Source organism: Gambusia affinis, linkage group LG17 (assembly GCF_019740435.1).
Source record: "Gambusia affinis linkage group LG17, SWU_Gaff_1.0, whole genome shotgun sequence".
In the NCBI taxonomy this organism is placed as follows: domain Eukaryota; kingdom Metazoa; phylum Chordata; class Actinopteri; order Cyprinodontiformes; family Poeciliidae; genus Gambusia; species Gambusia affinis.
The window spans coordinates 5,594,784-5,617,379 of NC_057884.1; the positions used below are offsets into that span (position 1 = coordinate 5,594,784).

Here is a 22,596-nt window from a genome sequence, read left to right on the forward strand (position 1 = left end):
GATAAAAACTCTTCTGAGACTTTTCCAGAAAAATTTTAATCAGTGAAATGAAATGAAGTTCAGAAAAAAAAAAAAAAAAACCCCACAAGGTTGAATTGGTTGTGTTGTAACTGTCTTTGTTTTTGTCACAATGTCAAACCTACCAATACATGGCCATAAACATAAACTGACAAGACTTGTTACTCTGGAGGGGCTGCAGAGATTCAAAGGAATGGAAGATTTCTCTTTTTGTTAAAAAGAAAGCCGTGTTTAAAGATTGTTACAATCTATGTAGGCGACATATTTATTATGTAAATCGGGCCTATCATGTTGCATATCATGTATTTGTCTTTAGGAATAATTTTTCCATAATATGCTAATTTTAGGACAGTTAATAACAATAAAAGATTGAGGGAAAAACCACATGCATTCTGCTTTTTTATGATTTCACACATAACAGAAAACACATTGAGTTTTGCTTCTCACTTGTGTTTGTAGATCATTTTACAGTATTAAGATATTTAGTTCATTCCTTTCCATTAAGCAGTTTAATTCTTTCTCCTGTCTTTTCTGTGCATTTTGTTTTAGTTTTTTGTCATCAGACCGTAGCATTTTCCATTCAGGTTGTCCATTTTCCACCATTCCCTCAGTTCCCAGTTTAGATTATAATCTACATTCTTTCCATGCCATATTCACATTTCTACTGTATTTAAGCTCCTTGGTATCCATTTGTCACTGGTAGAGTTTACAGTTGCTGTCGCTCTGGTTTGCCTGTGTATTCCTCAGGTTCCTCATGTTCCATCATCTTTTTCTAAGATTCTGTCTGCATTTTGATTTAAAAACTTTAATGACAACCACTGAGGACTTTTTAAAAAATAATTATTTTGTTTTCTTTCAATGTAGGCCACTCTTATAATTTCCCAATCCCTTGTAAAATTATTTGTTACGGTTTTTGATTGTCACATTCTTGCATTTTTATAGGTGAGAAAAAGGTCCAAATATTTTACATTTTTCCTTCAACAATAAGCTTTAACTAAGAACATTTTATTTAATCAAACAGATATTTGTTGCCTTTTTTGATTAAATACAGAAAAACAAAAAACAGACTGCATCTGAATTAGAAAAACAATGACATAAATCAAGAAATGCTTTGATTTTAAGGCCATAATAACTCCTTTGATCGCTAATTTTCTTTATAGATCAACCACCCCAATTTTTTCTTTGAACCTTTCTTCTTCTTCTTCTTCTTCTTCTTCTTCTTCTTCTTCTTCTTCGTGTGAGAGGAGGGTGTGTGCGGAAGAGCGGAAGAAGAGTGAGAGAGCGAACGATTGTGTATCTTTTCTATCTTTGTTTTTTCTTACCGTTTATTCACTGGGTGTTTGTGTTACTTGTTTAATTGTAATTTTGTGTTAGTTTGGCACGTTTTAAGGGGGTTTTGTGGGTTCGGGTGTGGCCGTCAGGCCGGCGTCTGAGGACGCCATGGTGGTTGGTGGTGGGTCTTTCTCCACGCTGACGCGGAAGAACGGCATCAAGGTGGGTGCTGGTTCTCCGTGCAGCGTGGAGGAAGTTTGTTTGGCTGTGGGTGATGTGATTGGGCACGGGAGCATAAGGTCGGCAGCACGGATGAATGGAGCGGTGGTATTGTTTGTTGAAAAGGTTGAGCAAGCTCAACAGCTGGTGGAAGTGGGCGTTTCTGTCGGCGATTTGTTTTTACAAGTCTCGCCGCTAACTTTACCTGCAACGAAGGTAACGCTGTCAAATGTCCCCCCGTTTATAAGTGACGAGTTTTTAATTAAAGAGTTGTCTAGGCACGGCAAGGTGGTGTCGCCGCTCAAAAAAGTCCCGACAGGGTGCAAATCACCTTTGCTGAAACATGTTGTCTCCCACAGGAGACAACTGTTTATGATTCTTAATCGTAAAGATGAGGAGCTCAACTTACGTTTTCATGTACGGATTGATGACTTTGACTATGTTTTGTTTGCTACGTCTTCAAGCATGAAATGTTTTGGTTGTGGTCAAGAGGGCCACATCATAAAAATGTGCCCAGACAGGGCCGGACCGGCCCCGCCTTGGTCCGGGCGAAGCAGGCGGCTGCTGAGCAGCCTGGAAACCCGCCTAGTGAGGGTAGGGCAGCGGAGGAGCCGCTGCCGCTGCAGTGGGAAACCCCGCTGCCGCTCTTGGAAGAACCCGCGGCTGCGGGGAAACCCGCTCCCACCGAGGAGGAACCCGCGGCTGCTGCGGAGGAGGCCGTGGAGGCGGCGGAGGAACCCGCGGTGGTGGTAGAGGAGCCCGTTGCAGGAGAGCTGGAGAGAGGTAAAGTCGTGAGTGAGGGAGCTTTGGGAATGAGTGTGTGTGTGGGTATGGATGAGAGCACGGTGGTGTGTGGTGATGGGGTGAATAGTGGTGAGGGTGGAAGTGTTGAGGGGGAGAAAGACGGTGTGCAGGGAGAGCAGGAGGAGGTGAAGGGCAATGAGGAGCACTTAGTGTGTGGAGGTCAGGGAGAGAGAGTAGAGGAGGAGGTGGGTGGACAGAATGAAAGGAGGAACAGTGTAGAGTCGGTTGTTGGAGCAGGAGCGGAGGGAGAGACAGGTGAAACAGAGGAGGGGATGGAGCTGGAGGCTTCTACCCCCATAAAAAGGCGCAGCAAAAGGAAAAATGTGGTGGCTGCTGTGCAAGCCAGTAAACAGGCCAGTAAGCTGGTTGCAGACAGGAAGGAGGTGTCAGACAGCGACAATGAGGACTGGTTCTCTGACACGAGTGAGGTGTCCATAACCCAAAGTAGCAGTAAAGAACCAAGGTACCCAGTAGAATCTTACAGAACCTTTTTGCAACAAACCAAAGGATTGAGGGGAGTAAAAATAGAAAGTTACTTTCCAAATTTGAGACTGTTTTACTTTTCTGCAAGATATCATATAAGAAACAAAGAGGTATCAGGTTTTACAGATACAGAAGTTTTTAGATTAAAGAAAATAATGTCCAAAGCTAGGAAACAATTTTGAGTGAAAATGATGTACAGTAGTATTTTATTATTTTTTATAAGGTTTTTATGTTTTGGTTTTAGCTTCTTACCCAATATGGATTCTTTTAAAATTGCATCTTTGAATCTTAACGGGGCGAGGGAAGCAGAGAAACGTGCTTTAATATACCAAACATTAAACCAAAAGAAAATTGACATCATTTTTTTACAAGAAACTCACAGTGATTCCTTAATAGAAACAGACTGGGGCAGAGAGTGGAGGGGGGAGGTCATTTTAAGTCACGGCACCTCCCAGAGTGCAGGGGTGGGCTTTCTGTTCTCCAGAGCTTTCACCCCAAACTCCACAGAAGTTGAGCACGTCGTTCAAGGGAGGTGTCTTTTAGTCAAAACAAAATTTGATCATTTTAGCCTGGTTTTTATCAATATTTATGCTCCCATCACCAATGCAGAGAAAAAGCGTTTTTTTGAAAAAATTGGGGAAAGGCTGGGTGATTGTGGGTCGGAAGATTATGTTTTTATAGGTGGGGATTTTAATTGTACGGAAAACGAGTTTTTAGATCGTAATCATGCAGAGCCGCATCCAGCGGCCCAACATGCTCTGCGGCAGCTGGTCTCGTCTCACGGCCTGGTGGACGTATGGAGGAGGATGCATGCAGGCTCCAGGCAGTACACATGGTCCCACATTAAAGAAAACCGAATCTCTTTAGCTCGACTTGATCGTTTTTATTGTTTTAAACACCATTTTAACGTGTTTAAAACATGCCAGATTTTACCGGTGGCTTTTACTGATCACTCTTTGCTTTTAGGTAGTGTTTTTATAAGAAACATTTTACCTAGAAGCGCTTACTGGCATTTTAACTCGGCTTTAACTTATGATCTGGGTTTTAAAGAGATTTTAGGTTATTTTTGGACGGGTTTTAGACAGAGAAAGTCTGATTTTACCAGCCTGAGACAGTGGTGGGACCATGGTAAAGTGCAAATAAAACTGCTGAGTCAGCATACTCTCAATGTCACTCGTGACATCACCGGATCTATTAGAGATCTGGAGATGAACATCGTGGAGTTAGAACGACTTAGTGAATCCACAGGAAATCGAGAGCACATTGAAGCTCTCAAATCTAAAAGGCTAGTTTTAGCAAACCTGCTGGAGAATAAAGTCCAAGGCACATTGGTCAGGTCCCGGATCCAGAACATCACGGAGATGGATGCTCCCTCTAGCTTCTTTTTCAGCTTGGAGAGGAAGCACGGGCAGAGGAAGCAGATCCACTCTTTGCTGTCGGACACGGGGCAGCAACTGAGTGAACCAGGGCAGATCAGGAGGAGGGCTGTGGAGTTTTACCGTTCTCTGTTCCACAGTGAATATAAAGAGAACGAGGAACTGCTGAAGGAGTTCTGTGACGAACTGCCTCAGGTCTCCGAGGAGACCAATACTGAGCTGGAGCGCCCTCTGGGGCTCCAGGAGCTCCACACAGCCCTCCTCAGCATGCAGGGCCAGAAGTCCCCAGGCGTTGACGGGCTCACGGTGGAGTTCTACAAGGCCTACTGGGATCTTCTGGCCCAAGACTTGCTGGACGTCTACAACGAGAGCCTGCTTACTGGTTCACTCCCCTTGTCCTGCCGCAGGGCAGTGATCACCCTGCTGCCCAAAAAGGGGAACCTGCAGGACATCAAGAACTGGCGCCCCGTGTCCCTCCTCTGCACCGACTACAAAATCCTCTCCAAGGCCCTGGCCACTAGGCTGGGAAGGGCTATGGAGCAGGTCATCCACCGGGATCAGACCTATTGTGTCCCCAGCAGGTCCATGGTAGATAACATCTACCTAATTCGGGACGTTTTGGAGGTCTCCGGTTCATTGGGTTTGCAAACGGGCTTGATTTCACTAGATCAAGAAAAGGCATTCGACCGCGTCGAACACGGCTTCCTCTGGGAAACCATGAGGAGGTTTGGGTTCGGCGAGGGTCTTATCGCCAAGATCCAGGTTTTGTACAGTGACATTGAGAGTGTGCTGAAGATCAACGGCAGCCTGTGTGCTCCTTTTAGGGTGTGTAGAGGCGTTCGACAGGGCTGCGCGCTCTCGGGGATGCTCTACGCACTCTCCCTGGAACCCCTCCTCCAGAAAATACGCTCGACTGTTCATGGTCTGATTTTACCCGGTTTTAGGAACAATATGGTTTTATCTGCCTATGCTGACGATGTCGTTGTTTTTATTAAAGATCAGCGGGATGTCACTGTTTTAACCGAGATCACGAAAAAGTTTTCAACTCTGTCCGCTGCGAGGGTGAACTGGGGAAAGAGCGAAGCCCTGGCAGTCGGCGAGTGGTCCGACGGGCTCCCAGTTCTCCCTCAGGGTCTTTTATGGAAAAAGGATGGTTTTAAATATCTCGGTGTGTTTTTAGGCGATAAACATGTTGTAAAAAAGAACTGGGAAAATATTGAAGAAAAAATTAAAAACAAGTTATCAAAATGGAAATGGCTACATTCACAAATGTCCTACCGAGGTAGAGTGCTGGTTTTAAACAATCTAGTTGCTTCACAGCTGTGGCACAAACTTGCTGTGTTAGACCCACCATCTGGGCTACTTGTAAAAATCCAAACAGAGATGGTTAACTTCTTTTGGAACGGTCTACACTGGGTGCCACAGTCTGTTTTGTTTTTACCGAGAGAGGAGGGGGGTCAGGGCCTCGTCCACCTGGCCAGTAGAACGGCTACTTTTAGATTACAGTTCATCCAGAAGTATTTGACAGGTTCCCCTGTATGGAAAGACGTGGCCAGTTGCATTCTCAGACGTGTTAATTTTCTGGGACTGGATGCTGCTCTGTTTTTAACTGATTTTAGTTTTTTAAAATTAAAGGGGTTGCCTCAATTTTATCAAAGTGTTTTAAGATCCTGTGCTTTTTTTAAATCGCACAGGACAAAATCGCATAATTCTCTGCATTGGCTTTTAGAAGAACCGTTGGTCTGTGGAGCAAGATTAGACGTCTGCGACAGCACCGTGCCGGGCCTTTCTGAGGTGCTGTCCAGATCAGGAACGGTAACCCTGCGGCGCCTGGTGGAGGTGGCTGGACCGGACTTTGACAACGTCCAGGAGGTCGGCTCGCTGTTGGGGATCCGTTCCGCCAGGCTGACGCAGCGCTTCCTGGAGAAGGTGAAGGAGCGAATGACGGCTGGGGAGCGGCGGCTGCTACAATTACACGCCACAAAAGAGTGCCTGCCGATCGAATGACCTGTTCCCTGCGTGTCCCTGGATCCCAATTTTGGGAGAGTGGCCCCCTGCTGCAAAGCCCAGGATTAGAGATGGACTTAAGCAAAACGGGGCCAAAAATAATGTACAAATACTGTGTAAAGATCCTAAACAAGAGAACTCTTTGCAAAAGATCCGTCAGTGTATGGACTGACAAACTGGGAGGGCAAAAACCTCAGTGGAGGACTTTATACAAGCCTCCAATAAAGAAAAGGACTGGTGATCTGCAGTGGCGGATCCTGCACGGCGCCATCGCCACAAACTCGTTTTTATCGGTCATCAGTCCTGGGGTTTTAAACGAGTGTCCTTTTTGCAGTTTGTCCGAGAGTGTTTTTCATGTTTTTATGGATTGTGTACGTTTAACTAGTTTTTTAAATTTTTTAGCGAGCATTTTTAGCCTCTTTGGCGTGGTTTTTACCAATTCTGTTTTTATAAATGGTGTACATTATAGTCGATCCACTAGTTTTAAATCCCGGATTTTAAATTATTTATTAGCGAGGCCAAGATGGCTATTTATATAACTCGGGGACAAAATGCAGGGTGGACCTCAACCGGTGACTCTGTGGAAGGTGAACATCAGGGCAAGGTTGAGGTTAGAGTTTTGTTTCTACAGAGTCACCGAATTGTGACGGGTTTTTAGAACTGTGGGGCTTTAATAATATTTTGTGCATCATTTCCGATCAGGAGAACTAAAATATAACAAAGTGTTATTGTAAATATTTATTTATTTTAGTATCTTTGACCTGATTCATGTAACGTTTATATTGTTGATTTTTTGTACAATAAATGTATTGTTAAAAATCAAATCTTCTTCTTCTTCTTCTTCTTCTTCTTCTTCATCAGCCTCTGCACACCAAAGGTGGCTGCTGCCTTTTCTCATCTCCTATGATTGCTTTTCAATGAACTTTGGTAATAAAGTCATTGCCGACTGATGAAAAGCTCTGGTGTCAGTGTGTCAGCAGCAGAATACGACAAGAGTTGTCAGATTTAAACAGGTGAGAACCAAAATCCTCGGCAAGTGTTACATAAACTTCATTTTCACGCTAAAGATCCTAAACGTGAACTATTGTCCACCCTAATTTACAAAAGCCTTCATTTTCAACATTCATAACCTTGTGGTTAGCGTATTTAAAAGCTCGCTGTTTTGGGTGTTGTGTTTTTAAAATTGGAGGGTGGGATTGGCGCTTTGTTTTTGTATAGATCACAGGCTGTGTCTGTTAGTAAATGGAAAGCTTCAGATGGCTGGGCACACAGGCTTTGATATTGACATATTTCCCTGCTGAGCCTCTGCATGAAGGAACACAGCGAGCGGCGGCAGCAGAACACACACCACTCAACGAGACTGTCCACGAAAGCCTCATTTTGTATTCATAGTAAAAATTAAAAAGACCGTGACAGCTGATTTTTTTTTTTTTGTTCTCAGGCAATTATGCACCCCTTTAAGACTGAAAATTGCAAAAGGAAAAATATGCTTCTTTACATTTTTATTTGTACATTTTGTCACTTTAAAAACCACAGCCTCCAATGTACTATTTTGGAAAGTAATGTGACAAAGCAACACAGTGGTGAATAGCTGTAAAGTGGAAGGAAAATGATCAACTGTGTGTTTTGTTTTTTTTCTTGGTTTTATGTTTTTGTATTTCACAAGTACAAAAATGAGAAGAATTGTGCTGTAGTATTCAGTATTCAGATTCCTCTACATAAAATCTAGTTAATCTAATCGCCTTCAGTAACTTGAGCTCAGCTGTACACAATTTAATCCCATCTGTTCACAAACCTGCACGAGAGAAACACCAGGGTGAAGACCAATAAACGCTGCAGACAGGTCAGGGAGAAGGTCACAACGAAGTTCAAAGCAGGGTTGGGCTATAAATAAATATCTCAGAACGTCAGCGTCTCACGGACCACTGTTTTATCCATCATCCAAAAATAGAAACGAGTGTGGGACAAATGCAAAACTACCAAGACACGGGGTCCACTTAAGCTGATAGTCTGGACAAGGAGAGCATCAGTCAGAAAACCAGTCGAGAAGATCAAGGTCACTCGGAGAGCCGCGGCTCAGTGAGGGGGAACGGCTCACGCGATGACTATATGTTGTGCACGCCATTAAGCTGACCTTTCATGGAGGAGTGGCAGGAAGGAAGAGGTTGTTGGGAGAAAGTCATATTCGCAGCATGACATAAGCCACATAGTAGACACGGCAAACATGTGGAGGAAGGTCAGAGAGTTGTCAGAAGAGAACATTTTGGTCAATAGTTTAAAAAGTGTCAGCAAGTCCACAATCCAATGATTTAACTCAAAACATGTTCATGTGTTAAAGTCATCCAATACACGGCGAAAACACTACATCTTACCAATTATTTTTGGTTCAGTTTCAAGTGCAAATATCTTTGTACACTTGAAACAAGACAAAACTGACTAACAAGTAGCTTCAGTTAATAAATCATTAATATGGATAACCAATAACTTGTTATTTTACTTATAGCAAATAATTTTTCTTATATTGTAAGTGAAAAAAACTCTGCCAGTGCAGCTGGTACTTTTCCCATCAACATTAAGGAGTTATTTACTTAGAAGTGCCTATGTCTTGCTGAAAAGTTACTTGTGAGTTAGTTTTGTCTTAATTGCAACAATTTATTTGACAGTGACCCTAAGAATATCATCAATATCAATATCATAAACATGACATAACACCTGTCATGAAAATGAAGGCGCTTGAATGAATGTTTAAAGCTGCTGTCATGAAGTGTCATTAGATGCTTTTAATGCAAAGTTGACAATTTCAATGGACTTTTAATACAACTTTGTCATGAAGTGCCATTATTTGCCAAATGACACTTCATGACAACAGTCAAAGATTCATGAAATAGTTTTGTCTTCATGACAGGTGTTATGTTTCGGAGAGTGTCATGTCAGTCTTAGGAGCACCCTGTCAAATAAAGTTTTATCGTGTTGATTCAAATGTACAAAGATATTTGCACTAGAAATTAGACAAAAAAGTACAAGTTTGTGTTTTTGCAGCGTGAACGTTCAAACACAATCTAAAAATGATAGCCTTTTCAATTTAAATGAATGTCTGCCACTTTGCAAATAAGAATAGGGAAACACATAAGTCTTTAGATTTGCACAGCTGGTAGAGATTTATTACAAAACATTTGTGTGCAAAGGTTTGAACCAAGAGGGAGCACCCTTCTCAGATTTTCAAAGCCCTGAATAAATTTTCTCGCTCTTTACAATTATGAACCGCCTTGTTTGGGTCTATCACATGAAATTCCACAGTGGATGAATACTTTTGCAACGTATACAGACATACAAATCACCCCCCACCTCCACCACAATCTAACTAATGCCTGACACGGACACAGAACTCTAAAAGCTCAAACTACCTGAATCTTCGGCGTACAACTAAACGCTAAACAACTGAACTCAAACGTAAAGTGCTGATGGGTCTCTGATATGTTGAAGCTGCAGAGCGAAAGCAGATTCTCTCGTGACAACTACAAGTAAACCAGACAGATGACAGCTGCTCTCGAGGCAACACAGGGTAAAACGTTTCTTTGACGAGCAAGCAGCCCCTCACCTCAGCCACCGGCACTCCCTCTGGGGGACGACAGTGCAGAACAATCATGCCGTTCAGAGGCACCTCGGTGCCCTGGGGGTCCTGCTCAAAGTTCTTCCTCAGGTCTAGAAAAGACAATGAAAATTTAACATAAAAAACAAACAAACAAAAAAAAAAACATGAGGAAGCAACAGGAAATGGTGCGCTTGTACATGTGTGACCTTAAGAAATATCAATTAACGAATGTTTGACATGAAAAAAAGAAACACTGATTTGAGAGACAGTCAGGTCAACGTGGAATCAAAGGGAGATGTCGTCGCTTACAGGCGATGCGGACGCTTGCCTTGCGGCTCTTGGAGGTCCCCAGGTGACTCCAGGCGACGCACAAACACCAGTAGTCCTCGGGGCCGTGGAAGTCCTCCACCTGCTGACGCGACACGTTGATCATCACTTCGCGGATCTTCAGCCCTGCGGACCAAACGAACGATGGCTCAGATTAGCTTTCATTACGTCTGCGGGTCGATGAGTCAAAGAGACGGAGATTTGCGGAGACAGGCTGATGAGTCAATTTCAAATCTGATAAGATTATCAGCGGTAAACAGATCTGCCATTTGTCAAGAGCAAAGTGAGGAGAGGCTGGCTTGTCAAGACGTATCAATTTCTGGGAATTTGTTTGGTTGACATTTTTAACCTGCATTCTAAGTTCATATGGCGAAAACTTGCTTTGTTTCTGACAATTAAATCCTTTGTTGTTGTTAGTCTTTTAATGCTTCGTTGTCCAGTAAATGTGGATTTTTCTTGGTGCTGGATAGATTTTACTGTGTAGGGTTTCAAATCTTTCACTCCCTGCACACCACCAGATATTTATTCTCAAGTGGCAATGACTAATTTCCGGGAGACACATTATTGGGAAAAGGAGCAGATCAGCCCCTCATTGTTGCAAGTGAGAGCATGATCAATCATCTTTTTTCTTTGTAAATAATTCAAAAAGACCATAATTCACGATGTGGGGAAAGAAAAACCAAACGGCTCGACTGAGAGCTGCTTCTGTACACAAACGCTTTCTATAACCGTCAAATCCTTTCAATTTGGCCAGCCGAACTTTGACCTGGAGCCACACGGGTCGTCCGCTAATATCCACATCATTGTCTGTGATGTGGCCTGTAATGAGCCAGGCATGAGAAGGACATTTTCTAAGGGAATTAAAAAGGAATTTGAAAAGCCAGGGATTTCAATAATGCCTGACTATGTTCAAAACATGGCAGGATTGGGCCATTAATGTCTTGTATAATAGGGGCTGTTTCACTGGTGTCCAGGAAAATTGCAGCCTCCAACAGACGCCTGTGATTCTCCGACTAGCCCTGCAGAATCCTGCGTTTTCATGCAGCCAAGTTGAACAGATTTTTAATACGGTGCAATGGAGTTATGAATAGCTAATGTTGAGTGTCTGGTGTCCAAACTCATCACTCCCGGGAGAATGCAATTAAGGCTGCACAATGGGGGGGGGGAGTAGTGAAAACAACAAATGCCCATCAGAATGTGGTGTTCTACAGTGTAGGTGGCACGTCTGGTGTGTTACCACTGAAAACAGACAAAATCCTTCCTATTTCGTATTGTATTTTCCAGCCACATAGTGGCATTTATGGCACAAACAAGTAACTTTATTACCTTCAGTTGTTATAAAAATGCTGTATATACCAAATGTGAGTTAAAAAATAAAAATTGACTTGGTAATTTGACGCTTTGAAATTGCGACTGTCTCTTTAAGAAATTCCTGTTCTCTATGGGACTCCACCTTCAGGAAGTCATCACAACATGGCTCCTCTTTTAAAACCCTTTAAGGTTTTGAGTCCAGCACATGTGCAGTTCCACCAGGTGTTTGCTAACTGCTGCTGGCTAAAATTTCTCACTTGTGCTAAAATCTGAGTGTTGCAGCATAATAAAGTTTGAAAAACCTGACAAAGATCAAAATCAGCATGTAATTTACTTGCGTTGTTTTTATCTTTGGGTCTATAAATAAACTGAGTTAACTCGACTTGACAGCACCCCGAATTGCTTTTTTGTTCAAACATGGAACTGCTTCCTCCACTTTTGAGTAGAGACAAATTCTGCCTGACAGAATCTGTTCTCACCCCGGATCTACGGAGTAGATTAGCATTACAACAAATACGACGTTATGATTTAATAATAGTCTCATGTTGCTTTAATATTTCCTTCAAGTAAAGGACTGTAGTCTCAGATGACTTGCAGATACTGAGGGAGTGATGCTCAAACATCTTAAGCTTAACCCAACTCAAGAATTTTCTCTTCTTGCTGCAGGGTTTAATCAATGAGCTTCAGGTAATAATTGTTTTGTGTTTTTCCTTATTGTTGGCATTGTGCTGCCTGTAAGTTTTCAATTATACAAGTATTCAAGTATAATTAAATTTCTCTTAGCAGTGTTTGACGTGTCAAATAAAGTAGAACACCAAGCGTAATTGTTTAACTGGTTGTTGTTGGTTTTTTTTATATGCAACTATAACATTGACATACATTTCAATAAAACTGTAAAACACCCAGAAACAGGCCTTCGCAGACAGTTTGCAGAATTTCATAATCATGGTTTGACTCCTAAAGATTGTCTTCCTGTCGGAAGGTCCATTTTTGTTTCATGCCTTACTTATTTGACCTTTCACAGTCAATATTAGGACACAGAAAGAGTATTTCACCCAGCAGCAGATCCAAGAGAAAGTCATATTTCAAATTATTACACAATCACCACCAAGCCTTACAGGTAGTGTTGTAAGAAATTTGCATTAAATATGTATGCTGCTGTGGATGAAAGGCTGTCTTTGTCTTCTACCCACAGTCCATTTTTGAGTCAATACACTTCTAAAGCTAACACATACCATCCTCCTGGTAGTCAAATTACACTGGGTTATTTCATGTTTTTTCATCTGAACTAGGACTATTTTGCACTGCTGAATCCAAACATGAATTTTTCTCAATTAGGTCAGGATTTTACTCTAATTTGATTAAGAGAAAGCCGATATTCTGACTAAATTGACAACATTTTTGTGACATTATTAGTTCATTTGTCATCCAAAAAATGGAGGAAAAAAACCCAGGGTATTGATTAAATGATAGAAACTTGAATTTCTGTAAATTGAACAATAAACACTGATAAGGGTAAGTACATGTAAATTGAACATCATGTCTTCATTGTGTAAAATTCTCCATCTCTTCTATGTCCTGATGGAGTCTCTCCTCCTGATCATCACCCATTGATCCCAGATTCTCAGGAGCCTGATCCATTTGTAAGAACATTTTGATGCTCATGTTGCATCCATAGTTCAGAAAGTTGACCTGATTGAGCAAAACCAATGTGATTTGTTTGGATTCAGCACATCAAAATGACCCCAGAACAGCTGAAAAACACCAGACATTTTTTTTTGGGTGCTGCCCTGTGTAACTAGTAACTTGCTCGAAAACTTCCATCTAACAAGGGCTTTCCAGGGTTTTGCATGTTCCTCAAACTCAGACACAAGCAAAACGCCTTTTGCCAAAAGACAGTTTGGCATGTGGCTGTGAAAGGTGAACAAACTGGATCACCGCTGGAGTAACATCTGGCCCGTGGGGATTATGAACCGGGGATAAATCAATCTAAAAGAATTAGCAAAAGTGCCGATGCTTAGGAATTACACGACAAAAACAAATTCCCGCACTAGATTGTAGCCGACTTAACAAATCCTGTTCAGCAGCACGTTGTTCCAGCAGCTGTTCCAGGTTCGATGGAGATGGGAGCCCCTTGTAGTTTACTCTTTAATCACCTGGACCTCCACTTGTAGAGGAGCAGTCGCTCCACAGGCTTTTCTCATCATGTCGTACATTGCAAGCAGCGGCTTAGACATGGGCAGGGATTAAATGAAAACTATTAATGTGAAATGAAAGGTTATCTGAGGGAGCCTAATGAAGTAATGAAATGTTCTCTGAAGACACTGTAATCCTCCGCACTGAGTTACTAATATTATGTACAATAAAAGCCCTCCTCTGTCTGCTTCTCCTTGCCACGGCAACAAATTAGTCATAATCAACATGCCTGATTAAATGAGAGCACAGCAGATTTAACTTTGGGGAAATAAAAAACATAAGATTGGTTTCTAGGAAGGGAGAAACTAATCAGAAAATGGGATTTTCCTCTATGTCAGAGTGCCAACTGTTGATCAAAATTAGCATCAGCAATATGAAAGTATTTCTTCTCTTTTTTTAATCTGTTATCTCCCTATTGTATACAATAACAACACAGTAGAAGTCTGCCAAACAAGCAAAATATGACAAATTAATAAACAGGACCAAATGTAGCTTTGACGAATTAGTCACTAAAGAAGAAGTCACTAAAAAGCCTTGCAATCTGTTTGCCAAACTCATATTTAGTCATAAAGACTTTCCTCATGAGGTGTGTAAAGTGATTCTTCTTCAGTCTCATTAGCTCAAAGTGATCAGCCAAAAACACACTGATTTAGGTTTTTTCTTGTTCATGAGTCCCTCTGACTGCACATACTCCAAAATGCAAGCACGCCAGTCTGCTGACTCCAGGAAGTACTAATATCTAATCTATGTGAGAACTAATCTACACCTGCATCCTCTTACAGTGTCGCTCTTCCACATTAAGGTTCAAACTGATGGTGGATGTACTGAAACCTCCCACATTTAAAGAAAACGCGGTAACACTTTATTTGAAGGGCTGGGCATTAGACTGATGTGACACTGCCATAAATATGACATAACACCTGTTATGAACATGAAGAAGTCTTTATAAATGTTCATGACTGTTGTCATGAATTGTCATTGGGTAAATATTGACACCTTTAATGCAAAGTTGCTTTAATAGTTGCATTAAAAGTCCATTAAAAGTGCCAACTTTGTATTATTTGGTAAATTTATACACTTTAATGCAAAGTTGGCATTTTTAATTGACTTTTAATGAAACTATTAAAGCCACTTTTCATTAAAAGTGTCATTATTTACCCAATGACACTTCATGACCACTGCCATAAACATTCATAAAGACTCCTTTATATTTATGACGGGTGTTATGTCATTTATGACAGCGCCATGTCAGTCTTATGCACATCCCTTCAAACTGTTTCCGGAAACGCTTGCAGATTGTTGACAAAACACCTCAGTAAAGGTAGGAGACCTGTAGTAGTAGCTTTGTGTCAAGGCTTGGACAGAAACCGGAAAAAAACGATGGGTGGATAGACATAAATAAAACAGGCTCTTCCACATTTGCCCTGATCAAGCCGTATTCAAATGGTCCCTGAGATGATGGAAAACGTAGGGCAGACGTTGGGTTCTTTCACACCAGGATGGTTCAGTGGACTTTGCCCTATTGGGTGAAAAGTGTCAAAAACTTTCCAACCTTCTTTAGGTTCAGTTCACGTTTACGATGAACTCTTAAAATTAGAGTAAACCACCAGGATACGGCTTCAACTGCTAGCCACGAGCGCTATTACAAGGACCTGCCTAGGAAGAGACCATGAAGGTGAGACAATGAGCTACCCAACATGTTGAATGCAGCAGTAAGGTAAAGGAGTCTGTGACGTGTTGCTATGGTTACGCTGTCACAGAACAAGGTACCACAAAGATTTCAGAGTTTTGAGATCAAAACTATGTTTGTATGTCATTTGTCGCTTCCTCCCACGGGTTCACTTTCTTTCTTTCTGTTCACAGGCTAGTTCGTTCTTGCATTACCCACTAACAGAGAACCACTCCACGGTTCATCTGAATGCAAAGCACAACCTACATTTTCAGGTGGCCCAGATTTTGCTTGTTTTGGCTCCGCCAGAGATTGGATATGCTTTCACACCTTCCCAAATAAAGCAGGATATCTGAGGAAAGCAACTCTAGACAGTTGAAAGCGACAAATTCAGAATGAGGGAAAAGATATCAAGATTTGGTGTAGAGACAGTATTTCAATTCACATGCAAAATGAAAATGAGATCCCCATACTATACACTTATTATACAATTAAAAAAAAAAGTAGCAAAGACGTCGGTATAATATCAAATGGTGTACAGATTTTTGTTGAACAGTGATTAGATTTCAGCTTCATGGTTGCTAATAAATCTCAGTCATACCAGAGTGTGAGCTTTTTAAAACCTTCTAATTTATTTTTATACCTTGAAGAAATGTCTGTTTTTAACACTGGTCATGCACTTTTATGTTGTGCTGTATGCTTCAAATGCCTGGCTGCAAAACAAATTCCCCCCTGGGGGGACAGTGAAGGAACTGAACTGCACTGAAATGCATAAAGAAAAACAAACATGAAGACAAAAAAACAAAACAAAAAACAAATTTCAAATACAACTTCTTCTGTACTGTTCTTGGTCTGCAGATAAAAATCTGTTGTTTTATGATAATAAATTCCATAATTGCACAATCACAATATTTCCCTCTCTCCTTTCCCTGTCAACGTCCAGGAAGCATACATCAACAAACGTCAGGCTACGTTATGATCAACGTCAAATTGCAACATGCAGCTTTCAATTTCCAGACACTGCTGTGCGAGTCTGATGCCACACTGATGGATGGATTTTCTTTAACATTATTTAAATACAGATGGATTCTGTGACATTAGTTGCAGTGATGAAAATGACAACTTCCGCTGCAAAGACAGCTGGAATGTTCAAATTTAACAAATATCACTCTTCAATCACTATTAAAAAGCAGGGACGTTATCACGTTAAGATACCATACTTCATATGAACACTTTAAATATGTTTTTTTTTTTACATTTCAAAAACTGCTTTCCCACAGGTTCTCTTCAACATGTCCTCAGTGGAGCACAGCCCTGATTCTACACACAAGAAATCCCCAAAATATGTGAATATATACAGTAACCTGCCAGGTTATTAGACTCCAAAAACATATGTTAAAGTGGCTGTGAATATTAACTACTATTAAATATTCAAAAAGCATTGAAGTAGTCAATATTTGCTTTTAAGAAAATATGGATCTTTAAATATTGATTATTTTTTGCAGTCTTAAAACTTGAACATGATTATATTAAGAGTGAAAACAGCCACAGTCATCAGATAGAATTCTAGTTATTTTCAAATAGTTGATATTTTTGGTTCCACCGACTCTACGGGACACAATTATAAATTTTACAATCCAATTTATAAATGGAAATTGATTGGCCGATCAACTCCTCATGGCATCTCCTATCAGGGAACAGATTTCTCAGATTCGGGTCAGAGAGGACCTGGGAACCTTTCGGGTTTGTCTCTGTTAAATGTAATTTTGTCTGAAATATCAGCTTCGCGGGCTGCACAGTGGTGCAGTTGGTAGAGCTGTTGCCTTGCAGCAAGAAGGTCCTGGGTTTGATTCCCGGCCCGGTGTCTTTGCATGTTCTCCCTGTGCATGGTGGGTTCTCTCTGGGTTCTCCGGCTTCCTCCCACAGTCCAAAAACATGACTGTCAGGTTAATTGGTCTCTCTAAATTCTCCATAGTTGTGAGTGTGTGTGTGAATGGTTGTGTGTCCTGTCTGTTTTCTGTGTTGCCCTGGCGACCTGTCCAGGTGACCCCCGCCTCTCCCCCGGAACTTTAGCTGGAGAGGAACCAGCAACCCTCCAGACCCCATTAGGGACAATGGGTGAATAGAAAATGGATGGATGAATATCAGCTTCGCTTTGTTCATCCATTTCTGCTTAAAATAGATGAACATGCCAAGATACTTCAAAACCTTGGACTTATACAAAGTGTCACTATATTTTTATGTTTTGGCTTGGTCATTCATACTACTAATTAAATGTGACCGCAATCCGACTTCTGTGGGGGACGAAGAGGAACAGTGACATCACACAGTAGTTTACAGAAGTAAAAATGTTCACTGCCATATATGAACGGATTCTAAAATTGTTGAGCAATGGAGAGCAACAGTCTTGTCACAAAACTAAGGAAGCCGAATGCAACTTCTGTAGGGTTTGGATGGTGTGATTGTGATGTACTTCACAAACTTTTTTTTAAGATTGTTTACATCCGGATTTACCATGTCTGGCTTCTTTTAATGCAGAATTATGATGCACACATCATGACAATGACATGAAAGTTGCATAAAACGCAACATGACCTTTCTGACTGCAGATGCCTGGAAAACCATAAAACTGTACACTGAAATGTTTTTTTAAATGTATTAGTTTAATGCAAACCCCAATAATTCCCTAAGACAGTTTGAGTTCATGAAAGTGGATAGTTTATGAATCCTAGCATAACAGATTATGCTATATGGTTTTCTATTTGGAAAAGAAAAAGGTTGCAAAAAGGTTGCAATAAGATTTTCCTTTATGATAGAGAAATTAAAGACGTCATGAGTACAAGCGCGTTGGTACCAAAGTCACTTCTGGGTCAAAATAAAATGACACAAAGAAAACAAAGAAGAAAGGTTCCTGCTTTTGAAGGTAAACAATGGAGCAAAACCCAAAGAACAGCTCGACTCCCAGGTTCCTTTGCTTTTTGGTGGAGATCAAAGAACCCCGACCATTTTTTTTTTTGTATTGTTTTCTCCAAGCAACCCAAAAGGACACTCGGTGACAGCGTGCTGGAAACGATAATCCAATAGCTGCTCGGCCCTGCTGCTGCTAATGGACACTTTTCTGCATTCAAGAATGAAAACATCGATTCGGCTCCCTCCACGAGTTTCTCCCTCGTCGCTTGTTTATGTTCTTCCACCTGCCTTCCCTTTAGGCTCATTACAGTTCCTCATGACGGAGCGCAGCAAAGCCTTGACAGCAAACCTCAAGGTGGAGTGGGCTCCACTTGCTCATTCAGTCATGTCTTTTCATGTGTCTCTATAAAAGAGTCCAAAAAGAGAGATACAGAGAGGCTGATGTTCTCTTATCATCTTATGCTAGTCTCTTTTTCTTTTCCCTTTGCCTCTCCCTGGTGCTTCTCCCTCTCAGCTCTGGCTCATTGTTTTTATTTTTTGCCTTGGCTCACTTGATGAAGAGGCCCTGAGAGAGCCGAGCGTTGCCAGCTACAAGTGGCTTGATCCGATCCTCCGTCTTGGTCCGGCCCAGCTCGGTCATGTCTGTCTCTTCGCCGCATTTAACTCCCCAGCAGAGGAGTGGGATTGTGTTTGTTTGAGGGATGTACACATAACGGGTGACACGGCGTGGGCAGCCGGGCTGAAGCGGATAGATGTAGTTTTCGGAGAGGGTCTGTCCGATGTGAACCCAGCTTTGGGAAAATGTTTGTGCGATGTGACACTGTGCTGTGTGTGGGTGTGTGTGTGTGTGTGTGTGTGTGTGAGAGAGAGAGAGAGAGTTGGCCGGGGGCCAGACACAGACGAGCCCTCCTAGACAAGCGTAGCGTGCTCCCTGCAACATCATCAGTCTGGTCCCAGCTGTGTTTATCATGTTAAATCCCAGCACCGACGAAGGCGTGGCGCTCCACACATAATTTTTATTTTTTTTTAAATCATGATAATTCAACCATTAAACTGCTACAAGTTCTCATCCGAGGCTTTCTCCTCAGCTGGCTTGTTTACGTTTTTCTAAATGCGGCATGTTTGCCTATTAGGGCGTACTTGTGCATATGCAAGTAGCTTTTACTCAGTGGGCCACTTAATTTATTTCATTTCCATTTCTCTAACTAACAGTTTGTGACACGGAGCCCTCGGGGGCATCTCAATTCTCCCCGACTGGTTTTCACCTCTCTCTTTTCCCCTCTGCGCTGCGAGTTCAAGCAGAGTTGATGATATCTCGCAGAGTTCGAGGATCAGAATACACATCGTTTGACGGGCCATCAACAGGAATAGACATCCACACTTCCTCTACCGGCCCTGCATTCACACGCTTACCTCAATCACTATCTCCTTATCTCTAAAATCTACTGGAGCTCAATCTCTTCCTCTGTCTCGAGGCAAGCGACGTGGTATCGTTTTCGGCCTCTCTCAGTCCTCCATCAACTTCTGTTTCCTCTTTCTCCTATTATTCCCTCTTTCTCTTATCTCTCCATCAGGGTATCAACCTTCCAGCCGGAGCCTAAAGGCACAGATATCCCCTCTGTCCCACCATCCTTCCTCTCTTCTTTTCTTTCCGTCTGCCCTTTGATAATCTCTTGAGTTGTATCACTCATTTCCATCTTTTAGCCCTCTCGCAGTACCATCTCCTGGTGTGAGTCGCAGCGAGAAATACACTGCCAGGATGTTTTTGTTTTTGTGGATCTTTTCGGAAGGCCTTCCAACAATCCAGAGCTAACTGATTGATTCAGTCTTTAAGTACTTATCCCTGGGATAATTCGAAGAAGCGAGTTGTTTTCCTGGAGAGAGGGCTGAATCAGTATAGTGATAAGTCAATAGGATATCTGGCTCAGCCTCTTTCCAAAAGGCTTGGATTATTGCAAAAAACCCAAAGCTGTAGAAATGTAGCTGTACTGAATTTGAAGATGCCCTTCACAGCCCAGTAACAACCTTTTCTGCCAGACAATTTACAAACTGACAGCATCTACTTGTTCTGTTATCGATATTTAAAAGCTTTTCAACTTTTGTGGCAACTAAATCGAATAAAACTTTAGAAAATTTGGTACATGAAAATTTGCCTGAAACCAAAACACATCTAATAAGTTATGTGCACAGCAGAAATGTCTGTTGATGCATATTTAACACTTCCTCTTGCCACTATTTAGTAGGCGGAGTTATGTTCAGTTAAAGTTTTTTACAATACAGGTTATTACAAAAAGAAATTCAGGTAATAACAGGTAAACACAGGGTGAAAACACTGGAGGAAGTCGTATCGTTATAGAAAGAATCCACTTTATTCTGCCTCAGCATATGGCTGCTAACATGAAACAGCACAAAATTTTACCAGAGTGCTGGTAGGCACATAGTTACCTATGGATTTGCTTAAGAATGTGCATATGATTAAAGTACAATAAAATATTTGTCATTTGCATTTTACTCTTATCCATATAACAATGCTCTGTTAGCACAAGGGGCTCCTAAAGAGATTTTATTTTCTTTCATTTGAAAAGGGGGACAGCACTTCTATTGCCAAATATTTCTCACAGAAGGTCAAGATAAATAGATGTTGTTAAATATGTAAATGGTTTTTTTTTGTATGGCAGCAGTGATGCTGTGAAGAAATGTTGTCTTGATGACTCCATATTGCTTTGCGTGCTGATTTGAATTTCCTGGTTGTTATAAATGATACCTTGGGGACAAATATGAAGATAGTATCAATTTCATGTTTTTTTTAAAGCTCAAAATATTGCATTTCTTTTGGTAACACAGCACATTTCATTCATCCCTCTCTTTCTGCTCTCTCTCCATCTTTTAATGATCAGAATCAGCATTTTTGGACAAGCTTGAGCACAGAAACAAGAAATTTGATTTTGGTTCCACCGTCTCTCTGGTGGCTCATTTCTGCAATTAGAGCTCTGTAGCACCGGCATAAAGGTAAAGGTTTAAGCAGTTTGTGTTCAGGATGATAGGGTCTGTTTTCTAACCTTTAATCTGTACACAAATCTCACTGCCACACATAACAAATATAGGATAGTTAGCGACATAAGATAAATAGTGGTGCAGACTTGCCTTTCTCTGAATGTGACACTGCAGCATGGACAGCGATCACCAGCCTGAGTCACTCAGCAGCAATAAATATGGTGTGCCATCACTCTGAAACACCATATTTATTGCAAAAAAATTCCCAAGTGGCAAAGTGTAACGGCACAATGATCACATTGCATAATCTCACTCTATGCCATGCAGAAGTTCCTTTTGTGCTCATGAAAATGTACCAACCATCAACCTCACCTTTGCATGTTTTCAGATTCTTAAAAAAAAAATATTTGAGCACTTTGGGTCAAATATTTAAGTTCCAGTACCTGATATTTAATTTTGAAAACAAAAAAAAATGACAGTTTCATTAGAAACATAAAATGATGCTATAAAAATATGTGCATCAAAAACTGTTTTGTTAAGCCAACCTTCATGGTATGAGACAGAGAAGTGTGTTACCGCAAAAGCCTCACTAGGATTTGAGCGGGTGGTAAGAGTATTGCTAGTATTGCTATTGCTACAGTTCAGAGAAAATGTTAGAATAAACTATTCAGGAGATACTTAATTAACTACGATGTAGAGCTAATAGGCTGAACAAGTCAAAAGATGAGCAGTTTATGCTGAATTAGTTTTGCCTCAAACAGATATTACTAAAAAGAAATGCGTTGTAGAGAACATTTTAACAAACATACTTAACTTGATGGTGGGAATAATGCCAAACTCAACGTACCCATGTTGTGGTTGGAGACTGAAACTGGCAATTCAAGCTAACATCAGCAGGAGTCTGCACTTTATGCAAACACCAAGTTCATAAATAGAGGTAGTATAGTGCTGAACTCAATTCATCCAACTGATGGGGCTGTTAAGAAATTATTTACCAGGATGAAACCTGGCTCATGTAATTAGTAGCACTACATCAAGATAACATAGGAATGTTGTTTTGTTGTTTTCTGGAAGCAAGCCAACAAATTTGTCCTATATTGACCGCCTTATTCCTTCCCAAATGCAATTGTGCAAACTCCTTTTCTACGAATGCCCATATCTCAGGCAGATTTATTTCACAAAAGCTAGATTTCCAACTTCACGCTGTGGAAGCTCAAATCTTAATGGCTTTAGGTTGAGCACATCAGGACACAGCAGCCTCTGACTTCCCGCTGCTGCAGCCAAAATCCCACCTCATTCACCTGATTCCCCTGAGATCAGATAATAGTCCAAACTAAGCTACTATAGGCTCTAAGGATATATCAAGGCTGATTCTACTTAAAACTATCTTTCCTCTCTCTCTCTCTCTTCCTCTCTCT

The 22,596-nt window shown here is 41.3% G+C and overlaps 1 protein-coding gene across 4 annotated transcripts in view; it reads right to left on the reverse strand.

Moving 5' to 3' along the window:
- The window catches only part of LOC122847241 (netrin receptor UNC5D-like), a 234,592-nt gene that overhangs the window by 71,966 nt on the left and 140,030 nt on the right, over positions 1-22,596 (reverse strand). For all 4 annotated transcript variants that reach the window (XM_044144747.1, XM_044144745.1, XM_044144748.1 and 1 more), the window contains exons 3-4: positions 10,081-10,224; positions 9,778-9,881 (exon numbers count right to left, since the gene is read on the reverse strand). In XM_044144747.1, the coding sequence (XP_044000682.1) occupies positions 9,778-9,881; positions 10,081-10,224 (248 nt within the window). The remainder of the gene's footprint in view (positions 1-9,777; positions 9,882-10,080; positions 10,225-22,596) is intronic.